The 19336-nt window shown below is 35.5% G+C and overlaps 1 protein-coding gene across 1 annotated transcript in view; it reads right to left on the reverse strand.

The window, feature by feature from the left end:
- LOC145688171 (uncharacterized) overlaps positions 1–19336 on the reverse strand; it is a 779558-nt gene that overhangs the window by 382922 nt on the left and 377300 nt on the right. The window contains exon 2 of the mRNA XM_081762011.1: positions 4207–4339. Coding sequence (XP_081618137.1) covers positions 4207–4339 — 133 coding nt within the window. The remainder of the gene's footprint in view (positions 1–4206; positions 4340–19336) is intronic.

Consider the following 19336-nt stretch of genomic DNA (forward strand, 5'->3'; position numbering starts at 1 on the left):
ATTTCTTTAGTGAGATCCGTTCTTAACGTTACTTCCTTACAATATGGATATATCTACTCAAATATTGCGATAGCTCAGTTCATAAAACTTAATAGTAGTTTCTTTTTCTTCAATTCGTATTCATGTTTGAACTGACGAATTGTAAATATTTAACATAAAAAGAAAATGCTTTGAATTTTTACACTCATGTTTTTTTTCTTTTTTTTTCAAATTTACAAAATATGTTTAAACAACAGTGAATATCTGCACAGGATTTCAATAGCAGCAAGGAGCATTTTCCTATGTGAAGCTCTCAGGATTGATTCAATGACGATTTTTCTTTCTGTAAACATTTTGCGTTGGACCATTACAGTCAAGCAAATATGAAATTTGACAGCTCTGGTATATAGAAGAGTAAAGCATGGACTAAGCTTAAAGAGACTCTTTTATTTTTGAAACCTTTGGGAAAACCAAATGAAGATTTTGATAAATGACAACGTGCAATGGCTCCGTCTAATGTAAGATATGAGCGTCGTAATCTCCATCTATAAAGGTGCCACTTTGAATTCAACTTCATCTCTTTAGTCGGAAAGGTGGTTACGTGTCATATCGATTAAGGCTAAAATTGAAAAAGAAGCTTAGTAGTGTGAAAATGTTGACTTCTGTTTACCGAGACAAAATTTGTCATTTCCAGACAACTATTGCCATTATAGGTTACTATGCCAGGAATATCAATCGAACATCGTATGGGTATCGTCTTTACGAGTAGAGGATATAGTTGCATTAAAATTCAATGTACGTCATCCAGATACGTATTCCATTTCACATGATGCAGTTAGTAAGATTACAATTTTTTTCTTTCTTTTTTTTCACATATGAACTATTCGTGATCGACTGCGGAGTAGAAACACGGAAAGTCTCTAATAGCACAGGATATAGCCATGGAAGTTGTGTGTGTTATGAGCGCAGCAGGATAAATCTTCTACAAGAAACTGACATTAGCAAAGTGGCATGGTCCACCTTGGGGATAATACATGTCCAAAAAAACAAGATCAGTGTAAGATGTAAATAAATTGCAGCCTAAATATCATAACGAAGACAAAAATCAAAGCTTGCGGAATTGGCTATGCCACGGACACAGGTGGAGAAACATTTCCGCGTCAACGGCAAAAAAATTGACCATTTCCGGTACTGGTGTCACCCATAGCAGATTGTACCGTCCAAAATAATAAGTGAAAGAGATGCAATGGTGTAGTGTTCCTTCCCTCGTGGATGAAGAAGGCATGTTTCCGAAGTTCCAAAAACACGATGGCATACTATTGCATTATGTTGTGGATGTCTTAACACTCACAATACCTGGTTTGACATTCAACAACTAGACCTCGATTAACAGTCGGCGTTCGGCTGATTAACAACCGAGATCATCAGATGAATGCTTCTTGCTTTCCACATCTGAAGAGTTTTGGTGTTCTAGCTTGACCTAGGGACACCATTATATTAACCACCTAATGAAACGTATTATGGACTAGGGCTAGCATTTCATTCGATGCTCTTCATAGCGTTCGCTTGATTGGTTAAAACGTCTGAATTCATGCATCCAGAAAGGGTGCTACATGGTGGAAGAACCTTAATCACAGTAAATACAATGGTTAAGATAATGCTTTAAATGTTCATTTTTTTTCTGTAAAACGCGTAAACGATAGATGTAAATCAATGTAAATCAAATAGATGTAAATCAAATCAGAATTTCTTTATATTCTAAATCTTAGTTAAATTAATATACCACACGACTAGTTCGCATTTTAAAGCTTAACCTTAATTTGATATAACAACTTTGTTGATAATATCCAACATAACCTATAACATATTGCTATTTCTGAAAATTTGAAATCGATTCTTCCGGAAGCTTTAAAGCAAAGGAAAAAGAGTTGCATCAAGACATCTGTGAAATGCCAATTTTTGGAGCCTCTAGTGATCCAATTCAAATTTAACAGAAAAAAAGTTTATATCCCTGAACTCGTCATTTCATCAATGACGAAGTCCCCCCCCTTATTTTAGTAATTATTGGTTATTTTTAATAGTGTATTTATAACAAGAAAATGAAAAGGTGTCCATTGTGATACACTTCGACCGCTAGAGACAGTTTCGGACCCCAAATTGCTATAGCCTATGCATCACTAAAATGTGGCTTGTATACTCAGGTGGTATCCAGTGGTAGGTTATAAAGCAGAAAACATGCCAGTCATGGCTGTATCATGCGTAACAATTGTTTGAGATCATGGGCATATTTATTTTTCATTATTTCCTTCAACAAACCCTTGGACTATATCTCAAACAAACAAACAAAATAAAATCAATAAAAAAAAAAGCTTTCGCAAAAATCTGAAACATGATGTCAACTGAATCGTCGTTCCATTCTACAAGACTTAGAAAGTCGAATAGGCCAAATATCTTAGCCATTGCAGTGCTTCTAAAATTTACTCGGTAACTCTGTTACTAGTTACAGTTGAAAAACATTGATTCAATTCTTTGTGTGCGATTTTATATACACAAGTTGTAAATCCATGTTTCTTATAGTATCGGTGGTAAAAATACACAAGACGGTAAAATAACTTTTATTTGATATTTGTCTACTATACTACTTGATTTAATCACTCACTATGCTTAATGAACTATACTTGACTTAATTTTATTGTTAATGAACGTGATAACATAAAACTGTCTCCGTGACAATATTGAAATAAAATTAAATTTCTAGTGTTACCTTAAAATGTTAGGCCACATATTTAAAAAAAATTGTGGACAAACACCGTTTGCGTGAGTTTTCTCGGGGTTCTCCCGTTTCCTCCCACTTTCTTCATTTCACCATTTCATTCATTTCTCACCTTTAGCCTAACCGGCATAACCATGGGACGTAAAACTCAAAGATTTCATTTCATTTTCTTAAAAAGAAAAAAAAACGGATAATTATAATAAGTAAGAACAATAATAAAATAATTAGTGGAATGATAATGTGGGATGAAATGGCATAACTTCGAGAACACCCACGGACACGATACTGTCCACCACAAACTCACATGGGCTGGGATCGTTCTAGGGGTACCTCGTACCAAAGGTAAGGACACCATTACTTAGCCATCGTGATCTCCACGCAACAATATTGTTTGACAACGTTTCTAAAGCTTCTGCAAATTTAGGTTTCGTGAACGTTGCTCCTAAAATTATTAGTTAAAAAGAAAGAAAGAAAGGAATAAAGGAAGAAATGTCTACCTGAATCACTTTCAAGTATGCAAAACCAATAGGCTCATCATGTTTTATTGTATCTATTTATTGACGTGTCCGATTCATACGCTCGTCTTCCTTCGAGCTTCATGTATGACTTATGGATGAAAATAAAATGAAATTAAATGAAATGAAATTAAATCTGTAGCATTTTCAAGTCTTTTTTTTTAAGCGACACCTGAATGATTTTCCGTATATCAAAATTTATCTAAATTGATTTCTTCCACTCACAAAGGATGCACTTACCTCGGCTGAGGAAAATAAAATCATTCGAGCTAAAACAACAGAGTTCCTCTAGTTCATACAAATCTTTCTTTGGATGATTCTTTTTTCTTTCAATAGTCGTACCTGAATTGCCATCTGCAAGACCACAATATATCTAAATCGCTTACTTGTAATCAGAAAAAATGTTTCCATGTGTCATGAAAATCATTTGAGCTGTTTTCGAAATGAAACGTTTGTGTGGTGCTTGTTCTACAAACACTACCAAGTGAATTAAACCAAAGTTGATAACTAGCTAAATCGCTTTCTCGCATTTGGTAGTGAATTTTCAATAACTATGATAAATAAAGAGTAGTTTTCAAGAAATCTTAAGCATCCTTCAATCTTTGTTTAACAAACAGTCCTAAGTAAGTATTTCTTAGACCAAAACTTGGCAAAATTGCATTTACTCACAAAAAAAAAAAAAAAAAAAAAAAACGTTTTCAGCAAGTTCAGTAAAACCTGTTCCAAAAATAAAATGTAGACACACCAAAAAGATTCGACACGTTCCATAAAAAAAGCCTCCTCAAATTTGAGACCTAACAGAACCACCTTTTTATTCCTGAAAATGGCTTTCACCAAACTTAATTAAAGTTGTTCTTAAGGCAAAATTTAGAACCAAACATTCAGACAAAAAATTCTTCCCTTAAAGTGTATGATATTTTAAAATGCTTATATACTTACGGACAAAGGGTATCCAGTTCCTGCTTAGTAGAACCTAGAGAAATATCCTGACCTTTGGTCACTACCCTCAGGGGTTCAGAACATTGTCTTAGGCCATCAGCATCACATTTTACAGCGTCAACGTCATCACCAACTGCAAAGGAAATGATAAAGAATAAATAATTTTTATTATTTCAATCACATTGTTTTATCACCACAAAATTCAAAATGTCTATTATGCGTACAATCTTTGTTCAAAAATTCCGAGCTCGTCACCTGTAACGATATCTTCCAGAAAAACATGTCCTTCTTCAGTATACCGTGTCAGGTGATCGAGGCCTAGAATCATACTTTACATAGCTATCATACACAGTACCGCAAGAAATGTTGATCATGTTGGAAGATGGACTCTCCGGTCATTACAAATTGGCTCTTCAATGGTCTTGACATTCTGTTCGACTGAAGTTGCTGAACGCTCAGCATGTTTCAAATCTATCGGATCTACACGTCCATCTTCAACGAATTTACCCTACCTGGGTATTCCCTACATGCACACAATCGTTCCTGTGGATTTCACTCTAATTTTGTAATTTTGTCCAAAGAAAGAAAAAAAGAACAAAAAGAGACGAACTACACCTCCTTGCTCTTCACAAGTATATTATTGTAATACTAGCGCCATCCTTACTCAGTAATTCACGCTTCCGCCATTAGTTACACCTGACTAAATAACTGCTGACTACAGTGCAAACTTCAAAATACTTTTTACATTTCCACGTTCCACAACAGAATAACTCACGCAAAAAAATGTGCGATATTTGATGAACTGCCGTAGTATTTAAATGAAAATGACTGGGAACTGATAATATGCGATAATCTTACAACTTAATTCAGTTCAGATTAGTTGTTGACATGAACCTCCTAATATGTAATGGGGAATTACAACACAATTCGATTTTGCGCTTCTCAAGCTGGCTTATGAATCAGAACGTAAATTAGAAATGAAGCGTCTTCTTCCGTAATTTATCAAAGCAACACATAATTGTATGTTGTGTTGCGGAGCTTTCAAATGAGTTAAAGCAATTGCTTCTCTACCATAAGTGAATAAACAGAAAAACATGTGCAAAGAACAACGCCAGAGAAGTTAATGTAAATTCTCGATCTTAAGAGAAGCAAAGTGAGGTTACGACAAAACGGAAGTACTCACTATTCTCAATGCTCACAAAAAAAGAAGAAGAAGAAATATATTTCGTGAGAGACCAACGCTGTCAAGATTTGGAGCTTAAAAGCTTGAGAAAATTGTCTCTATTTGAAAAGTAATGCCGGTCTTAATGCGTTCCTAAACCACTAATCGATTTTGACGTATTTTATTGTGGAATAAAACACATTTTACTTAACAATTCAAGATATGAAGAAGTTTGATTACAGTTATGTGTCGCATAAATTATGCAGTAATATATATATATATATATATATATATATATATATATATTTAAAATAGAAAGACATATTTTTACATATCCTGAAAGCCATTTTTTAATTCAAATAAATCAAGTTAATAACATCTATAAAAATAGGGAAGGAATAAACAATAACCCTAAAAGAGTTGGAAAATAAGTTTGACAGGTATGTATACATTTTGAACTGTTTGAATGATTGTCACAAGAAAATACATATTTCTCGCGTGATAGTATCTTTTGCCCCTTACTATGAGAATAAAATTAATACGCGTGTATTTTTCTACCATCTCGCGAATTAATTGTTTTAAAGGCCCAATCTCTAACAAGATCGATAAATACATTATCTTCCTCTTTGTAGTTCACACAACACATTGCAGAAAAAACCATAAAATTTAATAAACAGAAGAAAATAAAAGTACTTTCTTTCACAGCTTGAAACTTACGACAATTAACCAAATATTTACAGAGTACATGAGTTCTGCCACATGTTATTGTGCAGCTCCTTGGATCTGTACAGAGCTGCTACACAAATGACTGGCGTTCAAATCTTTGTCACGCTTTGCTTTTTTCATTGACCAGGTAGGAACAGCAAAAAGAAAAATGTTAGAATTTTAGGTATATATATATATATATATATATATATATATATATATATATATATATATATATATATAGGGTGTTTCAAAACAACACCGTCATCCGTTGGGAGGTAATTCCTCACACCAAGATAAGACAAAAAGTATAGACCAACCTGGGTGCACAAGTGCTTCCTTGCGGAGTTATAGGCTCCCGAAAACATGAAAAAAAAAACTAAATTCAAAGACCCATAACTCCAATACTACGGGACCTACCGTAGTCGGGTCAAGACTTCACTTAGAAACTAATATGTGCGATATCTAAAAATACATATTTCAGAATCCTAAGGTACTCACGCAACAATTTTTGTAGAGGGAGTTTGGCTACGGGCATATAACTTGAACTACTCACCAAGTACTTTTATAAAAATTGTTGTGGAAGTACCACAGGTTTCTGAAACATGGATATTTGATAGAACACGTAGTAGTTCCTAAGTGAAGTCTTGACCCGACTACGGTAGGTTCCATAGTTTTGGAGCTATGGACATTTAAAGTTATTTTTTTTTAATTTTTCGGCAGCCTATAATTCCGAAAGGAAGCATTTGTGCACCCAAATTGTACTATACTTTTTGTCTTTTCTTGGTGTGAGGAATCACCTCCCAAAGGTTTCGGTGTTGTTTTGAAACACCCAGTATATATATATATATATATATATATATATATATATATATATATATATATATATATATATATATATATATATATATTATATTTCTGAGGGAGTGCACCAATAACTACCAAAATAACCAATCACACTAAAAATCTTCAAAGTGATATGCGACAATATATATTTACCCTGACAACGCTGATAGAACGGAAGGGGGGTGTTTTAAGAAGGATCGCAAGTGATATGCCTGGAAAATTTTCTTCTCTCCTCCTGGCTTATGTTTTTTTTTTTTTTTTTTTTTTTTTTTTTTTGTTTCCTAATTGACAAATGTTATATTATTTTGCTTGATGAAAACTTTTTGTTTAACCTTCAGAAAATCGAGTGAAACTATCGCTTTTGCAAAGCTCTGCTTTCTTTTAAGCCCCAAACGGAAACATGACGGCAGAGTTTGGTAAAGTGTTGCCATTTTCAGTGCTAGCCATTTTCATATATATGTTGGTCAAGTGAAGATGATTAAGTAGAACTTTGCAAGCATAAAGACCGTTCTAGATTGTTTCTATTTCACTTATTTTGTGTGCGTGGTTAGCACAATGGCTTTCATCATCTTTCTTTCTGAAATTAAATAAATCTAAAATCAGTTTTCCTTTAGAAATAAAATACTCATATTTCATTCTAAACGAAACAGAGAGCATAATTCAAAATGCCACTACACTGTTACATTTGGTTACATAAATGATAGGAAAAATGAGTACTTTTATACTTGAAAATGTTGAAGATAATGTGATGAACATTATGAACAATTCTGTGTTAAATTAAAGAATGGTTTACAAAATAAACTGCAATGAAGAGTAAATTAGTGGAAGTTAGGAAAAATTTATGCTGTAACACAAGTTTCTTGAATAGATACGGGCACTTCGCCTTGAAACACACACACACACACACAAACGCACACGCACACACACACACACACACACACACACACATATATATATATATATATATATATATATATATATATATATATATATATATATATATATATATATATATATATATATATATATAAACTTAAATTCGATTCCTGACAGAATCTGAAACATGTTAAGAACTTTAAATCTTGAGAATCTCAATACACGTTTGACATTCCATGGTACTAATATTGTAGTTACAAACTGAGTAAACTAACGATAAATCCAGGATATATGCCCACTGAACCAGCTTCTGTTTCCCTATTTGTTCGTAAATCAACGTAACTAATAACATTATTACTCCATGCCGGATTTTAGGTCAAACATTGTTTTTTGTTTTTCTTTTTATATATTTCAGGAAGAGCAAGTAACATCATCGTCTCATTAACAAATGTAGTAACTGATCAAATTTAATAATGCCAAAAATAGCCTAGTTTGCTTGCTAGAAAATATTTTTGGTTGTAGTTCCTATATCAAATCTGTTTTTTTTAAATAATAATAATAATAATAATAATAATAATAATAATAATAATAATGAAGGTTCTACAGAATGTTGTTCTACATACATGTTTGTTTTATTTGACAGGAATAAAATTTTATTGTGAAGAAAATGGTCTGCAGAGCCCTTTCTGGAATAGCTGTTATTAATTTAAGTTAATTTAAGTATAGAGTCTCGTTCAGCAGCTTGGCTATATGAGACATAGACCTATAGATTAACGTGGAACCCGAACCACATGAGCTTCCTACGGAAATTGAAATCTATTTATAGAAAAATCTATCTGAACACAGTCAGTTCTCAACTGTTGGGGTTGGAACAGAAGTTGTATTGTGCATGGTATTGGGAAGCACTGATAAAACTGGTTACGAATTTCATGATTTGGAAAAAGTCAGACCCGTTACCTGGTATGACCCGAATAGACCTAGAGACGACGAGACATCGTCATACAAACGGAGAATTTGTATGACACCGTTAATAAAATTTTGATCTTTCCTTCTGGTGTAGTGACTAGTGTGCGCACCTTTGGTGTACAGTCTCGGGTACGATTTCCGTTAGGAGATCACTAAAATTTTACTTTAACTGATATTTGGTTTCATTATTCATCCATCTGCATTAACATAAAGATCTTAATAATGGGACGTTAAAATACTTTTTTCATTAACGCTCATTTCATTTATAATCTAATTCTAGCAAACAATATTCCACAATTTATTTTCACTAAATCTGTAATTGCGTTTCTACTGTGTGAGTTTGTGTGTTTCAAAACATTGCACTGAAATATAACTGCAAGGCATGCAATAGTACAAACTCTTGAGAATTATATAAAATGTAAGTAATATGATTTACTTATAAGGGATCGTCAAAAGTTAAATAACCGAGTCCCTAAAACTTGTCATGAAGAACATGAGAGATGTCATTGAGTCCAAACAGCATTTTGATAAATCGTTTTGCGTAATGTTTATCCAAAACTACTGCATTGATTTTAGTATAAGATGAGGAATAAACGAAAAATTGTATTTGAAATAGTATAGACTTGCTGGATTCAGAATTGTCACACCGGCAACCGAATATGTGAATATTCGAGCTAGAATAGTGGACATCATTAATTCTATAAAATGTTGCAAAGCTAACATTTCGATTACTTCCGGGCCATCGGATCTGTACGAATAGCTCGGTTTGTTTGGGGTACGAGATCTTTCGCATTTTCCGTCCGCCACATTGGATTCGTCACATGTATTGCCTTTTGTACTTTTAACATTGAATTCGTATTCAGCGACCACAAAAATCTATACATAGTTGCTTTAAGTTCCACAGCAGTGTTTTGAGTTTTGTCCGCCATATTGGATCCGCCATTTTGAATTTTACATTTTGGTATGCGATTCATACATAGCGACGTCGAGTGTGTCTATATTTCCAAATTCAGATCCATTTTTTTTTTTTTTTTGTAATTTGTGTCCGCCATGTTAGATCCGCTATTTTGATATTTAAACATTTGATGTCAGATTCGTATTCAACTACCTTTCAAATCTATATATACATCACGTCTCAAAACAATTACATCGTAGCTTTATATTTTGTCCACGTTTGGTTGTGTTTCGGGACGTGCCTTGCTCTGATCTTCAAATGGTCGCCACCTCCCCCTAAAAGCCCCATTTCATATGTGAGGTATACTCAATGTGACCTTTCTAACGATTAGAACACATGCAGATCCCCGCGTACCACTTCATGTACTTCCCTAGTAAGAGATTTGTGAAAAATGTATGGGGAAAAATGTTAAAGACTATGCATGCGAAAAGTGCTTTTTTTTTATTTTTCTTTTACCAAAATTGTAAACCTACAGTTTATAATGACACGAATAGCATTACTCGACTGATAATAGTAGCCAGGGGAGTAAATAAGGGCCTGCAGAGCCCGCATTGGGGGGGGGCTCAAGCCATCAGGGGGCACCAAATCCTGATGTGGGATGTAGAAAAGGGGATTCCGTACTCCACATTGTCTGCAGGAGGGTCCCCAAGCCTTTAGTTACGCCACTGATAGAATAGTAGCTACATTTCAGCAAATGGTCAGCACATATTTGCATAGCTACAGTTCTATTATTTTCATTTAATTTTGTTAAACCAATGTAAAATCATATTTAAAATGATGGCAGAACATTTTGTCGGTCGACATAAAAAAAAAAAAAAATAAATAAATAAATTACTAGGCCTAAGTAAATTCTATTAAAATTATACTCGAGAATCCTTATTAACCTTAGTATATGGACGTATAGGTGTAAAATACCATTAAAGCAGCGCGAAAACTGCAATTTTGTGTGGAACAGTAGTTTAAAGTAATCTATAGGAATCAATATTTTCTCGTCCTATTGTAATATTTTCACTCTGAGTAATACATTACTTGAGCGACAGAATTGTGAACGTAAAACCTATGACAATTGCTCTCATGTTGTTCATAGTAATGCCATATATGTGCACACACACACAGCTCATATGCCACAAATTTAATTATCCTCAGGGAAACATGACAAGTGAAATATAAAATCCATTCGTACGATAGTAAATGGCTGTTAAGATCCACGGATCATTGAGTTAATGCAATGTATCTAAATAGCACTGCAGTAATATTGGATGCGTTCAATATATACTCTGCTGAGCTATTAGACTCCCAAACTGCATAAATGAAGGCAATATTAGAGGACGGCTATGTTCGCTGGTCTGTCTTAAAAAAAAAAAAAAAAAAAAGTAAGATAGAGTTGAAAACGATATTCTTATAGAGATTCAGTCAGTAGAATTAGATTAGGTTTTGAATATGAGGGGGGAAGGGCAAAACCTAATGGCCTACCGACATAAGAATTTCATTTTTTATAGTATATTGGTTTACATTTTATTAAAAAAAAAAAAAAAAAACACGTATTTCTCAAACTCAGGAGAGAATTCTCCCCTTGTCTTCTGCAATAGATTTTGCGTCTCAAGCATAGATTTCATCTCCCTCCTTATCCTCCTACTCTATAGCCAGGGAGTACGCGCCTTTGGCGTGGGAGACCCGGGTTCGATTCCCGGTGGGAGCTCATGTGGTTCGGATTCCACGTTAATCAGTAGGTCCACGTCTCATATAGCCTCGCTGCTGAAAGGGACGCTAAACTAAAATCAACTCAACTCTATAGCCAGGGATGTGATAGACGTAAATTTATCAATTCCAGTTTCAGTGTTGATCGCAATAAGGAGAGAGAGAGAGGAGAGAAATGAAGAAGAAGAAGAAGCGACAAAGACAAAGTGTAACGTTATATATATCAGATACTATCAAATTTAAGTCTTAAAAAAAAAAAAGCTTGGACAATGGAAAGCATATAGTTAGCACCCGGCACCTCCACCATGTAAAATGCTAACTATACAGTATGTTTTCCATTTTTTCTAGTCAAGGGCTGTAGAAATTATGCATCATCAAAGAGCGCCATGTCAAAATATACGCCAGTCCAAATAATACAGTAAATATATTATTTTTGTACTGCATCCAAGTACAAGATAAGAATAACTGTAGTAATTAAATAATATCTTAACCAAATACATGCAGTTAGTTTATTAGGTAGGTGAACAGGAGTTTGCATAAATATTGATACTCAAATCAAAATATGGTTAGAGCCCTTTAAAGATGCAATAATAATAATAATAATAATAATAATAATAATAATAATAATAATAATAATAATAATAATAATAATAATAATAATAATAATTCAGTTTAACGTTCCAAGATTATTCCCTTTAGGCTAAGGGAGACGAATGATTAATGCATGTAAATGATGATGGAAGAATTGGTGGGATTAGATTATGAGAGAACACGAGAGTACACCGAGAAAATCAACGGACACAATGTCCACCACAAACTTACTTGGCTATGAATCCAAGCATTGACTCCAAGCGCCAGAGGTAAGCACTCTATTACTAGGCCATCGCGCCTGTAATGTTGCAATTAAATTGTAACAATAGTTTTAAATCGGAAACATTACTGCACACTTTAACACCCGATTGCGTAGACAGCGATATCTATTAGCATCAAGCAGGCAGGAGATAGCGTACGTAGCGGCACCCATTAGCATGACTGTTTATCATTAGACAAATAGAGACATTTACTATGTATTATTAATATACTAAAACATAAATTAATTCAAATATACTGGAACTTCTGGTTTGAATACTGGTCATTACAGACCAAAAACTGTAATAAACAGCAAGAAACTGTCCTTTGATGTGAATTTAATGTGCCAAAAATAAGTTACATATCTGTTCTAATCTACTATTTTCAGTTTCAGCATTGACCATTATAAAGGAGAAATGATAAAATTGCTTGGATAGGAGTTTAGCATCCCTTTCAGTCCCAAGGATATTATATGAAACGTGGACGTATAGTTTAAAAGTGAATGTGAACCACTTAATACGTTCCAATTTTAAAGTTCTCCCATTGAGACTCGAACCCGGGACTCTGTACATTAAAGACGCGTATGCTAGCAAATATGCCGCCGAGGGAAGACACGAGCACTTAGAGATAGACAGACAACGTTCATATAATCGTCATCTTTGTCTTTAACCTTTTGCTGAAACTGACTGTAGAATTTACTACAAGTTTTGGTTTCAATATTGATACCCATGAAGCAAAAACAGTAAGCAATAGCGAGAATTTTATTGACATATTAGGTTCTGCGAAAGAGATGTCCGCTTTGACGTCTAGTGGGGAATTTACCTCAGCAGCACAACATAGAAATTAACTAAGGTCACGCGTCTAACGTTACAAACTCGGTACACCTTCAGGAAACTAGACACTCAATAAGGAAGCACCAGTTTTTAAACAGAGTCGTATGCAAGTGCATCACAAAGAACACAATCGTGAGCATTTTTTTTGTTTCGAGCTGGGACATTTTGCACAAAAAGTCCTGCCCTCCAAAAGAAAATACATCATTGCGTCAGGGGTAAAAAGTGAGAATGAGATGCACCATGTTTTGTTGGTTTGTCGCATTTCATTTCGGTGACACAGCATTGCCAAATTACTTTATGAGAATCAACCAACTCATGTTCATATGAGCTCCTCAGAAAACGTGAATGAGTAACCTCGGAAGGCATTAGTCCCGTTGCAGATGAATTAAGCATACACCATACCACTAACGTTCTGCCACTCCGTGCAGTCGGTAAGGTGAAAAAGTTGGATAGATGGGTGCCACGGGAGGTGAAACCGACTAACAAGAATCATCATCTGGAGGTATGCAGTTCTCTGAGTGAAATAAATACCCGAGAAAGTTTCTTGCATTGATCTGCCATTTCAGATAAAAATGTATCTGTTATGACAATCGTAAATATCAGGACAAAAGTTAGTTCGTGATCAACGTCCAAGACGGCGTAGTTTCACAATGTGAAACGGAACTCAATTGTATTGTGATAAGTAGATGGTACGATATTAAAAAGCTTATTCTCTACATTCTCAACATGACCTAACATTCCCCTTGTTTCTTCATTCTATAACATTATATTTACTAATGTAATATGTGCGAGATAACTGAATGTACGCGTGACATACGCTGCGCTCTATAAAATTTAGAATTAGAAACATATTAAATCATCGGTTTGGTTTGATTTGAATTTAGCGCCCCTTTCAGCAGTGATGCTATACGAGATGCGGAATTACAGCTTAACGTGGGGTCCGAATCACTTGAGCCTATACCGAAAATTGAACTCTGCTCTTCTGCACCAAAAACGTGTATAGAAAATGTATCCACAAAGAAACATTCAGATTGAACCCTGGTAAAGCATCGCCCTTTTGGAAAAACTCAATAAATAAATAAATAAATAAATAAATAAAGTTTACTGACAACAAACTAGGATGAGCTTTGTTTGGAAGCTGATTTAACTTCAAAACTAATCATATTTGAGTTAGAAAGCTAGATAGGTATGTGCATATTCTTTATGCATCGACCACTGAAGAATCCAATGAAGTTACTAACTGATGTACAGGAAAATTTCCAAGGACAATAAAAATAAAAACATAAAGAAACGAGAGAACACAAGAGTGACTCATGAAGGATGAAAAAAAAGTTTAATATTGTTAGTGTTCATAGTAAGTCATTTCGTCCTTGTATACCTGTCATATGGTGCAGTTTCTCATAGAAAAAAAAAACAAAATAAAATAAACAGCAAGAATGATCACAGTAATCCCACATTAGAGCACAAAGACATTATAAGCAGAAGCTGATACAAAGTAATTAGCAACGTTAAGTTTAGTTTAAAGAAAGTTATATATATTTTTTTCTTTTGTTTGGACTGTCTAGTCATATTTAATATTTTCATTGTAATTTATCTTCATCAGGAGAAGAATGTATAAAATAAAATAAAATAAAATAAAATAAAATAAAATAAAATAAAACAAAATAAGAAGAAGGCACTAAGTTCCAGAAGAGAGTAGACAATCTGTAGTCAATTGCATATGAAATAATCAGTTCAGAGAAAAATAAAACACTTAGTTCTACAGGAGACTATGCAATTTGTATGCAATCAACTGACCATCCAACAGTCTGCTATTGAACCCTCAAATTAGAAAGAATTATTGGCGGTGGATTTTCAGTACAATTTTACCTACTATGTGTTCATCCCTGCTGGTGTGGTATCTTTACTTAGCTTGCATTAGGTGAAACTAATGCTAAATATAAAATAATCACAAATCCTTGCCCCCATTATCCGCCCCAAAAGAAGTGAGGTTGGCATTCTCAAGATAAATTAAGCTGAGAACCAAAAGGAGAAGATCCTATAAAATAGGAATTAAATTCGATTAAATCGGATTCAAAAAAAAAAAAAATAATAATAATAATTCGACAGTATGATTTGAACACAAGCAAAACCAACTTTTTGCCTTAAAGGTCGCCAAGTACAGCGGGTGACATTATTCATGGTAAAAGCAAGTCACACTTCTTGTGCCTTGTGGTGACAATGGCAGGTAAGTATTTCATTGTAACGATGACACCATTCGGCTCTTGACAATTTTAACTTGGTCAGTCATGCCCTTTTTTGCTTACAATTTTGCTGGTATGGAAGGTTGGTTTAATTCGTAATTCTACCTTACTTAACTTCCACATAATATTAGAATGATGAGGATTTATAGGTATAAAGATAACCAAGAAACTTCTGTCACTTTTTCACCCACCACCTTTGAACATCGATATGTCACCTCAGACGTACTTGGAAAATTAACAGTAGTCGCCGTCAGCATCGACGATCTTCTGCCAACGTTCTGGAAGGCCATGGATTCCATCGCCGTAGAACTTGGTGGGAAGTGAAACGAAACAGGTACCCTTTGAATTTTCCACCTCTACTAGGGATTTGAACTGGCGTCCTCTAAAGTGATTGTCCAAGAAATGGAAGATGTGATAATCGGATGGTGCAATGTTTGGGAAGTGTGGCGGATGCAATATTGTATCCCACCCAATGCGTAGAATGGTGTCCCGGATCATCCTAGCCACGTGGGGCTAAGTTTTGTCCTGTAACAGAAGGATCCTTGTGCGATTGAGAAGTGTATTGTTTTTTTTCTTGAACACGGCTCAACTGTTGACAGTACTGAATTATATTGATGCTCTGACTAGCTGGTAGCAGTTCCCGATGCACAATGCCGCGAGCAGTCCACCAAAGACATAGGAGGACATTCTTCTGGCGCAGTGCTGGTTTCGACTGTTTTGGAAGCGGTTCATGGGATGTTAACCAATGATGACGGCGCCGTGAAGCTTCGTACAAGACCCACTTCTCATCACATGTCAACACCCTGTCCAGAAATTGGGGGGGCGGTGGCTCAGTGGTAGAGCGTTCACCTCCGGTGCTTGGGGTCTCTGGTTCGATCCCAGCTCGCGCCATGTGGGCTTTGCGGTGGACAAACGCCGTGCTCGTGGGTTTTCCCGGGGTTAACCCATTTCCTCTCACTTTCTTCATTCCACCATTTATCTCTCATCATCACCGTCTCCTTTAGCCTAACCGGCATAACCGTGGGACGTAAAACAAATATTTCTTTTCCTGTCCAGAAATTGCTCCTGTAATTCATCTTCTGTCTTTCTGTGTGCTTTTTCCCCCTTAATATGCTAATATGAATTCGTTCTATTCATTCCCATTATTTTTTTTTATTTCTGTATAAACGCAATGATCTGGACGTTAATAATTAATCGATGTTATATTTTCTTACACTAGACACCTTTTAAAGGTCATACTAAACTCAAACTGACTCCACGACCTATGAAATCCGGAGGTTCAACGCCGCGTTCACGAAAGCTTTCCATTGATTTCTATCCTTAGCCGATTGCTGAGGCGGGCGACATAGCTTTCTTTCTCTGGAGGTGACCGAGAATGAACAGAGCCAGTAGAGACAATAGAGGCTGCAGATGTCTGTGAACTTCGCCGCTGGCGTCTATGTGTAGCACCAGAGTCCTTCCGTGGTTCTGCCTTTCCGGCACGAACGGATGGTCCGGCTACGACGCGCGGGAGACTAGAATGACGACCTTTGCTCTTCAAGCCAGATGTCTTGCCTGAGTCCGCCATCGTAATAGCCAAATCGGTGGGCAAAAGCCCAGGAGCTATATAGCAGAGAGTTCCAGATGTAGGTGATAATGATGTAATGTGTGATAAAGGTCTGACTACCCGTTCGGATAGTAGTCAAGGTGGAGTAGAATCTCCTACCAAATCTGTAGCACTGCACACCCTTGGCTTGATGAGTCTGGACTACAGTGCTCGAAGAAATGGCGTGGAGAAGCACCCAGGATGAGGAACGGGAAGAAATTCAAAAAGCAGCTGTTCTGACGTCTGGTACGTCACAGCTGATAGTAATCGATTGATTCAACAACCGATCGGAAGTATCTGACCTGTCTGCTTCAGGCTTTACTTTTACATTTTTTTTCATTGGCTATGAGATGTTTACATACAACAAATAATAACCACACATACAATAAAGTATATAAGTAATTTACTTAGTTTTGTAGATTCTTGGATTTGTCATCTCTTTCGAATGTAAGGCGGGAAAAAAATCCCTCAGGAGGCGGGTCGTCTGCTCATCCTTCCTCCAGACATACCACCTGTCGCCATCCAGGAGTGGCTGAGAAAAATATCTTTAACTGAACGGAAAACATGTTGGAAACGAAATATCGATGCTGGGTCGCGTAAAACAATTTTCTTAACTGGTATCGAAATTTCCAAGAGCATTTTAATATTTAATATTACTTATTAATAATATACCCTTTCAATCTAGTACTCCTGACATAAACGCTATGTTTTCTTTCTTTTTCCTCTGTCAGGCTCACTTACCAGCTAGCGTCATGCTAACGTTTTTTCTCAGAGGTGTGAAAATACAGGTCGGATTGAAAATCTGACACCTATTGTAACAAAAAATTTAGCACTATGGTGTATACTCGCAAACAATAGAGTGAATTTGGAGGTAACAATAGTTGCTGGTCAATGCTTCTAACTTCATTTCATTTCCCTTATGTCTGTTCCTATAGAATATACGTTATAAACCTGCTTTCTTTTGGGCTTGCCCCCTACTTTAGGTTAGCAACTATGTTAGCTTAAAGGTTATTGAACTCCTGGCTTCTAACCCTGTCATGGTGTGTAATGCGAAAGTTGAAATTTTGTAAAGATAAGTATTTCTTAGACAGAGATTTTTTTTAGTTATGCGTTTGGACTCGTATATGAATACCCTTTTTGAATAGAAACACTTCCATTAATACATACCGTATTTGCCGGCGTATAAGACGCACCCCCTTTTTTGGAAACGATTTTCGAGAAAATATATACTATGTGAAAATTTTATTAATTTCCATTATTCTTTGTTCAAGCATTTGTTATATTGTATTTTACTTTAATGTAGGTATTTTACTTTAATCATAAAATGCAAACAGATATACTGTAAAAAGATAACAAAAAATACATGCATTTATGACAAAAATACAAGAACATATTCCATGTACGTTACATTCACCTAAAAGGCTTGGACAGAAAGATAACAAACTTGTTTTGTTACATTGGAAGACGTCAGTCATCACTATTACTGCTTTCAGCATAACTTGAAACTTCATCACTTGCCGTTTCACCAGAAGCAGAGCTACCACTGCCTTCATACAGTAAGTCGTCCTCAGAACCATCCATATCCTTACTGATTCCACATTTTTTAAATGATTTTATGACAGTTTCCTTTTTCACTTCATCCCATGATGCTTTCACCCATTCGCATATTTGTGAGATACTGGGTTTCTTTCTTCTTCCTGTGGGAGTGACTTCGAAGTCAGCAGACCTCATCCACGTATTCCATTTCTCTCTCATGAATCCCTTGAAAGGTTTGCTAATAGAAACATCTAAAGGTTGAAGCTGGCTTGTCAATCCTCCCGGTATTACGGCTATGTGCGTTTTCATATCATGCAGTTTCTTCTTGACAACCTCTGTTTTGTGGGCACGAAATTCATCCCAAACAAGTAAGGACGGTTTCCTTAAGAGTCCTCCAGGACGCCTGGACCACACCTTCTCTATCCACATCTTAATTCCGTTTTCATCCGTCCAACCCTTTTCATGAACGTGAATCACTACACCATTTGGTATTTGTTCTTTTGGTAATGTTTTTCTTTTAAATACCAAGAATGGCGTTAATTTCGCTCCATCTGCAAAACATGATAACACAACAGTGTAACGAGTTTTTGCATGGTCATTGGTTTTCACAGTAAAAGTTTTTTCCCCCCCCCTTGGAGTCCACTATCTTATTTGAAGGTACATCAAATGTGAGAGGTACCTCATCCATATTGGCTATTTGCGAAAGTTGAAATTGTTTACGTTTTCTGATTTTTAAGACATATCTGTGAAACTGTACAATTTTGTCCTCATATTCAGCTGGCATTCTCTGTGCTATTTTAGTTTTTACACGCATAGAAAGGCGATTTCTTTTCATGAATCGGGAACACCACGAAGTTGAACCAGTGAAATCAGTGA

Source organism: Thermobia domestica, chromosome 6 (genome assembly GCF_964235325.1).
Source record: "Thermobia domestica chromosome 6, izTheDome1.hap1.1, whole genome shotgun sequence".
Taxonomy (NCBI): Eukaryota; Metazoa; Arthropoda; class Insecta; order Zygentoma; family Lepismatidae; genus Thermobia; species Thermobia domestica.